The sequence below is a fragment of the Zalophus californianus genome, chromosome 5 (assembly GCF_009762305.2).
Source record: "Zalophus californianus isolate mZalCal1 chromosome 5, mZalCal1.pri.v2, whole genome shotgun sequence".
Taxonomy (NCBI): domain Eukaryota; kingdom Metazoa; phylum Chordata; class Mammalia; order Carnivora; family Otariidae; genus Zalophus; species Zalophus californianus.
Window position 1 is genome coordinate 89,682,032 of NC_045599.1, and position 12,685 is coordinate 89,694,716.

The 12,685-nt window shown below is 57.1% G+C and overlaps 1 protein-coding gene across 3 annotated transcripts; it reads right to left on the reverse strand.

The window, feature by feature from the left end:
- Positions 1 to 689: 689 nt before the first annotated feature.
- Positions 690 to 11,152, reverse strand: TSPAN17 (tetraspanin 17). 3 transcript variants are annotated; one of them, XR_003522239.2, is made up of 9 exons: positions 10,835 to 11,152; positions 7,436 to 7,486; positions 7,200 to 7,346; positions 6,268 to 6,438; positions 4,390 to 4,515; positions 3,709 to 3,756; positions 2,981 to 3,119; positions 2,837 to 2,898; positions 690 to 2,314 (listed from the first exon to the last, which is right to left on the reverse strand). XR_003522239.2 is itself a non-coding variant. In XM_027606531.2 (9 exons), the coding sequence occupies exons 1-9, from the start codon at positions 10,919 to 10,921 to the stop codon at positions 2,278 to 2,280; spliced, it is 846 nt and encodes a 281-aa protein (XP_027462332.1). In that variant the 5' UTR covers positions 10,922 to 11,149; the 3' UTR covers positions 690 to 2,277. The 3 variants fall into 3 exon arrangements, 2 of the variants coding, with proteins under 2 accessions (XP_027462332.1, XP_027462333.1); XM_027606531.2 differs by having other exon boundaries at positions 2,981 to 3,097; positions 10,835 to 11,149; XM_027606532.2 differs by lacking the exon at positions 2,981 to 3,119.
- Between the last annotated feature and the right edge of the window lie 1,533 nt (positions 11,153 to 12,685).

Consider the following 12,685-nt stretch of genomic DNA (forward strand, 5'->3'; position numbering starts at 1 on the left):
CATACCTACCCCATCTCCAAACGTATTCCGGTTCTCTCACCGCCCTCTGCCTCCCTCTCACCCACTCCCACCTCTTCAGCATCCCAAGTTCCTTCATGACAAATCCATGCCAGTGGCAGGGCCTCCAGGGCAACTGGGACCCAACCCTAGAGAACACTGTTCCCCTGGAGCTTCCCAGAGATGGCAGCCCCTCCTAACACCCCACCAAGGGGTCCCTTCTCCCAGGCACCCCAACTGTCACGGTCTAGCCATCCCTCTTTCTTCACAGCATATATTACTAACACAAATGCTTCCGTGCCTGCCTATTTTTGCATCTTCTGCACAGGAATGCAGCACAAGGGCCAGGAACGTGAACTTTCCTCTACTCCCGCACACCTAAGCAGGTTTTCAGACACCTGGGCTGGGACAGGTTCCTGCCCCTCATGAGCTGGCACTTCAAGTGTGCAGGTTCCACCTTGATGCCACAGAAGGGCAGGATTGGTGCAAGACAGCAAGAGGGGTCAGATCGGGGGGCCCCCTCCCAACTGTGCACTCTGGGCAACTCCTTCCCCCCTCCCAACTGTGCACTCTGGGCAACTCCTTCCCCTGAGCCGGTTTCCTCATCGGGAAGACTCTCCACTTCACAAGGTTGTGAGGTTTGAGGGAAAATGAAAGGTGAAAGCATTTACAGTCAGAAACCACAAGACACGTACGTGCACAATATTGTGAGCCGCATTTATTGTAGCATGTAGACACCACCCCCAGCCTGTGTCTTTCAGAGACCCGAGGACACCGCCCAGGCTGCACCCGGGAGCCATGACGCTGGGCGCATGCCCCACACCCTGCCTACCTGCAGCAGCTCCCAGCATTCCTGAACGGTGGAGTCCCCAGGGCCCCCATGGGGGGACTGTTCCAGAGGGATCTACGGCGGCAGAGGGGCCACAACTGGCCCCCACACCTTTTGTTCGATTAGCAGGGTTTAAGATGTTTTTTCATTAGTTGCCAACAGCTAAAAAATCGGAATATTTCACATAAAAATCTAGCTTTTTGGCTCCTCCAGATTTCTCACATTAGACCTACATTCCTGCTCTACGGCAATTAGCTACAACTGAAGGACAGCCACCAATTTCAGGTGGGAATCTGTGCTTTGCCACAGTCCCCACCACATCTTATTGTCACTCAAGGCCAGTTGCCATCAGACTCAATCATGCAAAATATCACAAAGCAATGTCTCTTCATATCCCATCTCCAGGAATAGTGGGAAAAATTAGAGTCGTACTGCAAAGGCCTCACACCTCAAAGGCCTACTTTATTTTTATAACCCACCTGGCCCTGAGGGCATCTAAGTTGGCGATCTGTGCACTAGCCCAAACCTCTCCTTTCATCCACAAATGCTCACTCCACACATACCCCTTTGTGCAGATCTGAGAACAGTAGCCAGACTTCCCAAATCTGAGCCAGTTTGCTCCTTTAGAAGTCTGTAAACTCCCTGAAACCCAAAGAACTAGTAAGCAGGGTGGACACACCAGGCACAGGGCTGTACCTGGGTGGGGTTGCCCTAGGAAAGCCAGATCCAGGTAAAGCTGTGCTGGCGCGCCCTCTAGTGGCCAGGAGGCAACTCTCCAGGCCACCGGGAAGACTGAACCAGATTCCAAGTGAGCCTAGGAGTCAACTATCAATGGCCCCCAAAACTGGTTCCCCCACGGGTGCGAAGCTCAGGCTTTCAGCTTCCTCTTGCCCAAAACCTTCCTGATCTCCATCCCAACCATCAGCCACTTTCCTGGGCACGCTGGCACCCATCTTAGCCCCCAGGAGGACCAGACCCTTCCAGGCTGTGGCCTCTTCTGGGCAGGCTCCAGCCTCCCCATTCTTCACTCTCCCAGGCTTCAATCCAGGTTTGGCCCACAGCAGCCTGGCAGCACTTGCAGGGGAAAACCTTGCAGAGGTGGAGGAGGCCAATTCCCAGCCTACAGGGTCAGGCAGGCAGGGCACTTATGTGAGCAGAACAGGCCAGGTGGGTCCCTCAGAGAACCGGAATCACATGTCCCAGGAGCCGATGCCACCAAAGAGCCGCTGTGGCCAGATGGCCATTCTTCACAAGATGCTGGGGGTCTGGACTTTTACGTGAAATATACCAAGTTTTAAAGGTTGGCTCAATGTATACACTATCCAGGCCAAGAAAACACGTTGGCAGGGTGGGTCCAGGCCAGGGCCCCAGGCAGACGGCACTGCTGAGGCCCTGCAGCTGACAGAACCTCTGAGATGGTGGGCGTAAGCCAGTAGTTTTCAAGGTTTTGTTTATCTGAGTAGTTTGTAGCCATCATCATGTTTGATCCTGAGAGGCAAGCGAGGGAGAGAAAATTCTTGGACCCATTTTAAACTCCAAGACATTAAGGCCAAAGGGGGCTTCTGGCAGGGTCAAGGTCCCAGCTAGTTGCGAAGACAGCTCTAAAGCTGTGTGAGGCTGTGTCCCAGGCAACAGCAGGCCCCAAGCCTGCCCTAATAGCCATGCACAGAGAAGTGTGTCCCAGCCTGGGCAGGGACATGGCAGACCCCTCCCACCCCACCTGGCCAGCACCCTCTTAGAAGTGCCATTCCTAGGCCCCTGGAGAGCCCACCACCCGACAGCAGCCAAGATGGTGGCCCCCTGTGCACACTCAGAGACACACCCACCCTCCATGCACACAGCTCCAGGATAGGCAGCCCAGGCAGAGGCACACCCACACTCAAGCCCCTTATGGAACTCAGGTCCAAGCAGAAACACCCGCAGCCTTGCCCATCACGGGTACAGTGGCCGGGGAAGGGGGGGGTCCCTGGGTAGGCCAGGCAGGTGGCTTGGCCAGTGTGGCAGACTCACCAGTTGGCCTTCACTGCCTTGATGTCACTCACAAGGTTCTGGGCCAGGCAGATACCAAAGATCTGCAAGACAAAGTGGGCAAAGTGAGGGAAGGTCTGCTGGAAGGGAGGGGCTGTGGGGGGGCATGCTGTGCTGAGGCAGTACCTGGAGGAGAGCGATGCCCACAAAGACCCCAGCCACAACGATCAGGTTGTCCTGCAGCCACTTCTCAAACTGGCCCACACAGCCTTTGGTGTGGATGGAGCCCTGCTGCTCCAGCTCCTGGGGACACACAGGCAAGGGGCTTGGCCCACCCACCCCCACGGGCCTCCTCTTAGTCCAGCTTGCTAAGCTCAGCCCCGCCCCAGGGCCTGACATCTTAGCACCTGCTGCCTGGATGGAGCTCTGCCATGGGGCCTTTGCATGACAGGCTCCTTCGAGTCATCAGGGTCTCAGAACAGATGCCTCCTCCTCCAAGAGGCCTTCCCTGACCACCCAGCCCCAATCCCATCAGCTCCCTTACTTTATTTTCTCCCAAGCTCCTGGTTGAAATTATCACATTACTGTTCATATGTGGTTATCTGTGAGCTTACTGTCTTTGTCCCCTCTACTGGAGTGCCTATCTCCTGAGCATGAGTCCCCAGCATCTAGGGCACTGCCAGGTGTGAGCACCAGTGGGTGAATGACAAAGAACTGAAACGAGCAAACACACACGTGTCTGTGCCCACGGGTCCACTGCCCCCATGATCGGCAGTACCAAGGCCCAGGTGCCTGGATGGCTCCTAGGACTCAGCACCCCCTCCCCCACAGAATCCCTGAGGCCTTTCAGAGGAGCTTATGAGAGGCTGCCCTTCCCTTCCCAGTGCCCCCAACTCTGTCCCCACCCCTCTCACCAGTTTGAGCCGGACATCATAGCCACACTGGGTGTTGAGGACATCTTCCTGAGAAAAAAACAGGCCAATGAGTGACTTGGTGAAGGGGCCCAAGGCGCCCAGCGCTGCAAAGGTTCCGGCTTCTCAGGGGAAGCAGATGGAACCATGGACTCTGCCACGCCCACCACTCCTACGTGAGGCTCACTGAGGCCCACGCACCTCCTTCCCTGGCGCCGGGACACACAGCCACAAACGCCAGCCTGAGCTGCCTCCTGCTTAGGAATCCTGCCTGCCCGTGTATTATAAGAATGGGAAGAGTGGTGGCCCTCAGTGTCCCAGGTGAACTGTGATGGAAGAGATGTCCCTGGGAGAAGTTTCTGCTCTAAAGAAAGCCATAAAAGGGTGAGAACCCCCATGCCCTGTCACTCCAGAATGGTGGCCCAGGGGTGTGGCAGCTGGCTCACTACAATCAAAGAGACAGGTTTTGCTGGAGGGGTGCAGCCCCTACACTGGCAGGCCCCACTGTTGCCCACGGACACAAAGTCCTCAGCCTAGTAGGAGGACTCCCACATAAAATGACCTCCCCCCAGCATCCAAGGCCCCCAGAGCAGGGCCGAGCCCAGGAAGCCCTCTGCTGGATTCTCCCCACACTTGGCCTGTGCACTGCGATGCCCCTGCCCCTCCTCACTGGGCCCCACTCACCGCAGGGTCCCTGACGCAGCAGGAGAAGGGCACCCCGCAGCGCTCCCGGCTCGGGTTCAAGTCAGTGCAGTTGAAATAGATATTGAGGTTCCAGTCATTAGGCCCTCGGGCTCCGCAGCAAGACCACTAAGGGGCGAAAGGAGAGCCCAGATGAGCCAGGCCCGCCCCAGGAGCCCCATCCAGTTTCGAGACAGGCCCATGCTGCAGAAGACAGGGTAGGGTAGGGCTGGGCTGGGCTGGGAGGGGGTCTGGAGGTAGCTAGGCAGGTGGGCACCTCCTCACCGCCCCCCAGCAGAAAGGCTGGACCTCAGCCCAGAGCTGTCAGAGCAGCACTATGCTCCTGCCCAGGTTGGTGGAATCAGGGGGAACCTAGGAGGGGGTGCCCTCAGAAGTGGGTGTCAGGCCAAGCCCTGTGGGGAGAGGCACCACTGAAGCCCATGTCTGTGCCAGGTCTCCCCACACTTGCCCCAGAGATTATATGAAGACCTTCTCTCGTCCTCTCTGCAGGGACGGGAGGGCAACCCTGCCACCCTCACAGCAATCACATCACACTTCTTCGATGCTGCTGGCAGCACCCATATCCCCATCACCCCACCCAGCACATCCGGCGCCGCCTCCCTAGGCACGGGAATAGCAAGCGTGACGCTGCCCTGAAGCAAGCTCATGAACTGCGGCACGCGGGAACACAGGTCTTAACCCATGTGACACGGAAAGCCGGCCCTCAAGGGACCTGCTGAGCGCAGACACAGGGCCCCGCCGTGGGCCGAGGGGGCAGGGCACGGCCATGTGGCTCTGTGTGCACGGGTCCCAGCAAACAGCCTGGCCTCTGCCGTCCTCCTCTAGCTCTGCTCAGCACCTGCTGCGCCTGCCGGGAAACATCTGCCCCTTTCCACAGCCCCGCTCCTTCTCCAAGGCCTTCCTCTTCTCCACCCTTCCCCATTTCAGCTCGTAGCACGATTTATTATTTTTTATATACACACACGCACATACAGTTGTCCATTTTCCATATCATCTATCTCTGCCCCCAGACTGCCATTCCCCAAAGGACAGGTCCCAGCTTTTGTCACCACCGAACGAACTCCCAGGAACTGGCCCAGGGCCTGCCACACAATAAGTCTGCACCAACCTGTTTCGAATGAACAAATCAATCACATCCTAACTGCCTGGCTATATGTCCACTTCTGCCCTGAGTCGAGACCTCCTCAAAGCAGGTACCAGCTCTGGTTCATCTCTGGATCCCAGAACAGACTCGGGGTGGGTGGCGCTGAAGGTGTGGGACTGTGGAGGTGGGTGTGAGCGGAGAAGGTGAGGCGGGAGGTGTCTGGGAAGCTCGTGAACTGTTCACTGACTGCTTCTTCGCATGGGTTAGGTAGAGGAGGATTTAAGAGCTTCTGTGGAGGGGGAGGTCTCAAACTCAAATATGTTCAGAGGCCAGACAGTATAAATGAGAGAAGGCCGACAAGTATAATAAAATACAGAGTGGCATAGATGATGGCAAACAGAGAGAACTCCTATACCAGCAAAGGGGACAGCGGCAATGTAACCCCAGCTAATACTATGGGTCCAGAGTTTCTTAGAAGGGGAAATCTGTATTTTTATATCAAATGTTCTCTTTTAAGTGTTGTAAACCCTGGCCTAGGAGCTGCCAGGTTGGAGCCTCTGGGCTCTGTTCCCCAACACTGTGTCCCTGCAGAACCAGGCACAGTGGGGACCTACAGGGATCATAGAAGCTGGCTTCGCCTCAGACGGGGGGCCTTCTGGCTCTTCTCCCTGGGGCATGGGCAGGGGAACGGTCCCAGAACACACGGAACTTGCTCTCTCACACATCTGCCCAGCAGCCGCCTCATGCAGGTGGCCCGGGCCGGCACTGTGACTCACATATTCCTGAGCAAAGTCAATGAGGTTCTGAAGGTCAATGTCGTCCCGATAGGCCTTGACGTTGTTATTGATGAAGAAATTGAGCTGGTCTCGAATCCAGTCCTTGAATACGAAGGCCAGGATCCCTGTTGCTAGCTCCAGGAAGAAGATGAGGCCGAGGAACACTGAGAACTGGGGTGGGGGCACACAGACAGTGGGCGTCAGAGATGCAGGGCCTGCGGAGGCCACGGGGCAGCGCTCCCCCCCCCACCCCAAGAGAGCCAAGAGTCCCCACCTTCTCTATTAGTATTGTTTGATGACGGTGAAGGACAGCACGGTTCTTACCCACCCATCCGTTCCGCTTCCCCTGGTAACCACCCCCCACATACATGTGCAGCTCCTGTGGCTCAGGCAGAACCATCTCCACCTCCTTTCCCGTTCCCGATAGAAGACTGGGCCTGCGCCCGGGAGCCCACCAATCGGAGCGCTACCTCTCCCAGGGCCACAGGGATTGGTCCAGAGACAGCCAATCTGAACCAAGGAGATGCAATTAAAGGAGAGGGCCTTACCCTCCTAAGAGTTCCCGGAGGGGCAGTGTGAAGCTAGCCCCCACCCGTTCCACCCCATGGGGAATGGAGCCAACTGGAAGGACAGACTAGAGAAACAGAGTGACCAGGCCAAGTGACACTGTGGTGGCCCCTAGATCCAAATGTGCCGGCACCCAGCATACCCCTGGGCTTTCCTTAGTGAGCCCATAAATACCCTTTTATGCTAGGGCCACTGGGTTTCAGTCACAACAGAAAGGATCCTATAAATATAGATAATACAATTCTGATGACTACTGTTACAATAACACGATAATAAAACCACCCATTATTAAGTACCGACTATATGCAAGAAGTCAGTGGGAGGAGGTAGGGGTCCCCAGTGGATCTAGGTGGGGGTACACTCACAAACTTGAGCAGGAAGGTGTTCTCCCGGAGGGCCCCGATGCAGCCGGCAAAGCCCAGCAGCGACATGATGCCTCCAACCACTACAAACAGCCACACGGGGTCGAGGCCTCCCAGATCTGTGAGCGCCGAGATATTGGAGAGAACGCCCTGTGCCAGGGGAGCAGAGGCAAGTGGTCGGGCTGATCCTCCCACCACCTCAACCTACGGCAGCCCCACACCAGACTCCACCACCTTACCTTCTCACCCCAGGCCCAGAGGCCAATGGCCAGGAACAGGGCTCCCAGCACCTGCAGAAGCAGCAGCAAAGAGCTAAGGGTTGGAGCGTCAGCATCCTTCCCCACCCCCAGGAGAGCCCCTCCCCCTCTAGCAGTCAGGGTCTCTGGAAAGTGGGGGTGGGGGGGAATGGACTATAAATGGGGTCCAGGGTCCTTTCTACCTCCCCCAGAACACATTTCAGTTCTTCTCCCCCACAAAACACAGCCTGGAGGATTGAACCCACCCTAGCCCTTCCCAGGACTCAGTACTGCAGCAGAGGGTGGCTGGGACACCCCTGCCAAGCAGAACCAACAGCACTGTCCTGAGCCTCTCCTCCCACCAAGCCTATTCTCGGTTCCGGGATCCTAGCCTCCCTTCTGCCTCCTCCCAATCTGGCCATCCTGGTGCCCTGCAACTCTGTGACGGCCGCCCCACTCTGTTCTGTTTTCAAAGCTCACAAGCAAAGACCCCTGAATGACAAGGAATCCTGATGTAAGCAGGATCCAGTTGAGGGACCCCTGTCTGGGCCTGTAGCTCTGCCCTTGAAAACATCTGGCCACAGTTCTGCCTGGACCTTCTTTTTTTTTTTTTTCTCCTGCCTGGACCTTCTAAGCACCACCCACCTGTCCTGCCTCAATTCCTTACTGGGAAGAGTCCTGGATGTCCAGGCCATATGCCTGAGCCTGGGCGGGTCTCTGGATATCCAGTCTCACAGAGAGAGTGCCACTCATGCCCCAGCACAAGGCCATGACCCCACCTCTTCACACCTTCCCCACCCACCTGCTTTCACAGGCTCCTTCCCTTCCCCCCACCAATTCCAGTCCATTCCACAAGACCACCCACTTTTAACGCCTTCCTCTCTCTGACCCCAGGCTCCTCCCACTGCAGTAGTCCTCTCTAAAACTCTCTTTCCCTCCCTCCCCCCACACTAGATCTGGGATGTGAAAGCAAACATCACTTCTCCTGCCCCATCCCACTTGACCCACCCATGGCCTTTGGATAGGCAACTGACCACTACTTTCTCCTTTCTGAACCCCTCCGTGGTCAACTCAACACCATTCCTCCCTCCACCCCTTCTCAGCCTCCCTCCCAGGATGCACTGCTTCACCTCCCTATGCACATGGCCACCAACCCCACCACGTGTCACCCGCAGCCTTCTGCCCTTCTTCCTCCTCCATACTTATTTCCACACCATCGGACACTGGCAACTCCCAGACCTCCACCCCGACCTCTCCCTGGCTCCAAGTGGCTAGGTCCACTTGCCTGCTGCAAAAACCTCCATGTCCCAGGCTCAGTTCCATGCACTGGGAATACATCAGCAAATAGGACAAATGAGCTCTCTGCCATCAAGGAGTTTACACTCCAGTGGGGGAAATCCATAGTGAGCAAATAAAGGAACTTCAGATACCAACAGATCCTTTAAAGAAAAGCAAACAGACTGATGCGGTGGGGAGTGATTGGGGTCGGTGTAGGCACGCTTTTGTTAGGGAAAATAGGGACATTTTAGCTGAGCTCTGAATGATGAAAAAGTGTATCGAGGAGAAGAAAATTTCAGGCGGAGGGACTGGCAGAAGCCCAGAGGTAAGATCCAGTATGGTGGTGCAAGGGACAGACTGAAGGGCAGAAGGGCCAGACTCCAGAGGGCACTGGAGACCACTGGTGGAGTCTGGACTGTATTAATCGCTGGAAGGTTCTCAGCAGGGTAACACCAGGGTCCACTTTCCATTAAAACAAACAAAAAACTCTGGGCCTGTTTGATAGGCACCTCCCTCTGGCCACCTGGACCCAAACCTGAAAGCTCGTGCCCCCCCCTAAGTGGTGGGGTCCTGTCAATTCAGCCTCATAACTTCCCCTGGAGCCTTCCTCACTTCCCACTCCGCACCCCCCATTTTTGCCCCAGCCCTCCTCCCTGGTCTCCCAACTTCCAAGCCCTCTGCCCCTCACCCACCCTCCCCGCAAAGGCAGACAGATCTGCCTCCAATACAAAAGCCAAAACAGACCCACCACCCAGCACTGAAGCCCTCACTGCTTCACAGGGCTCTCAACATAAAACTCCCGACACTGTCCCACCCCTGGAGCCTTTCCTGCTCTGGCTCCCCACCCCCACTCCCATGCCAAAGTGGGCATGCCTGGAACAATCCTGAGTTTCTCCTGCCTGTCCCCCTTGGCATCCGGCGATTCACTCTGCTCAATGCTCTGCTTCACCCCCAACCACTGCCCACTGGTATGTACCTTGGCTTTGCACTTACTGGCCTTGTGACTCTAGGTTAAATGACTTGACCTCTCTGTGTCTATTCCCTCATCCATAAAATGTAGATAATAAATAACAAAGTAGCTGTGCAAATACAAGTTAGAATTCATTTAATCTGCCTAACAACCCTGAGAGGTGGGCTTTATCATCACCCCTCCCAGGAAAGGAGGCCAAGGCCCAGAGAGAAGTCTCAAAGCTAGGCTTGCTACACCCAGGCCTCCAGACATCCCCACTAGTACTCTCTGCACATTGCCCACACCCTTGAGAGCTGCGCGTTGCTGGAGCCAAAAGGCCCACCACACACAGGTGACTTCATGGTTAGCACATGGGTAGAGGGCAGTGCCAGAGTCTTGAACAAACTGAATGGGCCTGGTATTTTGACTGAAGGCGGCAGGAACAGAGACTGCAGAGGCAGCAAGCAACCTTAGAGAGATGGGACGGGGGAGGGAGAAGGGAAAGATGACTTGGCAGGGCCCAGGGGCACATGCCACCCTGGGAGGGGCACTAGCAGCTCCCTTCTCCGGCAGGGGCAGCACCGCCCTGAAGCCTCGGTTTTGTCAGCTGCGGAATGTCGAATTCTGTTCCCCCAGGGCCAGCTCACAACGTCTCAAGAGAACAAGAGCTATTGACCCTCCCAGCCCGCAAGCTCTCAGTATGGACCAGGTTGACCTACTCTCCTTGCAGGAGCTTAAGGCTAGGCAAGGGGTTCCGGCCCTTCCCTTCACGGACACACTCCTCCCTGTGGACTAAACCAGGGGCGGAGCTCAGCGCACACCCCACACCCCACACTCCAGGGTAGCAAAGGAGCTGGACGGGAGACAGGTTCCTGGGACCTTCAGGGAAACACCTCCCCTTTCTCCACCCGGGCTTGGAAAGATACAGGGAGACTCCACCTCCATAACCTATCCCCGCGGCGCCTGGGGCCCGCCTCCAGCAATCCGGGCCTCCCCGTAGTTCCCAGGAGTGGGTCCTAGGAGTGTATAATGGAGGTGAGAGTGGGAAGGGGGAGGGAGGTGACGGTCCCAAGCCCTTAAGGCAGGGAGTGGTTCCCCCACCCACCCAGCAAGTAGGGGACTGACCCTCCTCCCGCCACCCCCAGCTCGGGGCCCGGAACCCACCCCGCTCTCACCCAGAAGACAATGTTGAAGCCAAACAGGAAGTATTTCCCGCAGCAGCCGACTTCGGGTTCCTGGAAGTGCTGGTGCTTGCCCGGCATGGTGAGCAGCCGCACGCCGGCCAGGGAACCGGAGCCGGGGTCGGGCTCGGCCCTCCACGGGCCGCCCTGGGCTTAGAGCCGCCCGGGGCCTAGCCCGGCGGCTGCGGCTTCATGGCCGCGGCCACACAGAGCGCCGGTCGGGCCCCGCCCGCCCCCCAGGGACCGCCCCCGGCGACCCGACAGCCCAGCTCCCCGCCCGCGCAATCGGGTCGGAGCCCCGCCGCCTCTAGGCCTGACTCCGCCCCTGCCCTACTGCGTCCCCTCGGAGCCCCGCCTCTAGGCCTGAGTCTAGGTCCTCCGGGCCCGGCTTCCAGGCAGGCCCCGCCCCCGACCCGGAGCCCCGCCTCTAGGTCTGACTCCGCCCCGAGCGCCTGCAGCCATTTACATCTTCCCACTGTCTTGCGGACCTGCCTGAGAAGCCTGATGATAGCACCGCAAGTCGCGGCCACGAAGCACCCCCAGTTACTCCTACCCTACAAGGCTCGGTAACCAGCGCCGCCCCAGGCCCCAGCCTTGCTGTCGGTGCCCAGTCCTGGAGAGGAGTAACTGCTGATGAGCAGATGGGGACGGCGATAGGGATGGTGTTTTTAACAAGCGCAGGCGAATCACATGCGCTTTTCACTCAACGGAAATTCATCTCTACCTAGACTGGCTCAGACTCAGGCCAGATGACAGCTGGGTCTCGTGAGGGACGCGCCTGCTCCTCCCTGACACTGCGGCGTTGCCAGGGGCATATACCCGACCCCCTGGCTCTAACCCCTCTGACGTGGAAACCTGTCCCCTTCCGTATTACCCCTCTCACTGTACTAGCTTGGGCCTGATTGGGCATGAGCCCCCTCAAGGCCGGATCGGAGTGTAAGATTTGGGGGGGGGGAGGGCTCAAATCTTACTCAATTTTAGAACTCTCAAAAATAATTCTAATTTTGTTCAAAAGTGTTTATTTAGAACAGGAACAGAAAAAGGCTTAAACTTCATACCTTTCAGCTAATCCACCTCAAGCAGAACCATGAGGAGACCTAACGGCTGCTGTCCTCCACTCCTGGGCCAGGACCTCAACTATCTACCCACCTCCACTGCAGCCTGACCTGAGGCAAGTCCCACACACCCCTGGCCACAGCTGAGGAAAGGGCAAGAGGACACACTTGCCTCTCTGTGAGATAATAGGGTTCTGCCCCTAAGCCTCCAGCCCCTGTGATGTACAGCCCCGCTCCAGGGACCCACCCACATCTGGTTGAGGGAAAGTACAAGATACAGGGTAGGCACCAAGTAGAGTGATCACAAAGAGGAGAGCCCATCCCCTACCCCCTGTCCTTGAGCCCCAGCTCTTCTGTCAAGGCCACTGACACTAAGAGTCACCCTCAGGCCACCCAGGCCCTGTCCCGGGGTGCACAGAGTAAGTGCTGGACTGTAGGATTCTCTTGTCATTTCCAACTTCAGTTGAGCTCTGCTTCCCCCCTTCCCCCGTGACTCACCCTAACCCATCCTCAGATAAAACAAAGACACTCAGGGCTTTCCTCCACCTTTCCTGGGTCCTCAGGCTGGCTTCCCTGACCACAGAGCGGTCCTGAGCCCCAACTCAGGCCTAGGGACATGTTCATATTCACTCCAGGACATGGGAGAACACCATTCTCTACCCCCCAGTTCTGCCCAGCATCAGCACTGTAGCCCAGCACCCCCTTACCCACCACACCACACCACACCACACACACACAGCAGGGAGAAAGGCTCAGGGGCAGTTGAATGGAGAGTGGTGCCAAGGTCTCA

Bases quoted from the DNA above. Each gene is read 5' to 3' on its own strand.
- TSPAN17 (XM_027606531.2), bottom strand. From the start codon at position 10,921: ATGCCGGGCAAGCACCAGCACTTCCAGGAACCCGAAGTCGGCTGCTGC. The intron at 7,487-10,834 runs GTGAGAGCGGGG...CTGCTTCTGCAG, and splicing joins GCTTCAACATTGTCTTCTGG to GTGCTGGGAGCCCTGTTCCT. The intron at 2,315-2,836 runs GTGAGTCTGCCA...CTTGCCTCTCAG, and splicing joins AAGGCAGTGAAGGCCAACTG to GATCAAACATGATGATGGCT.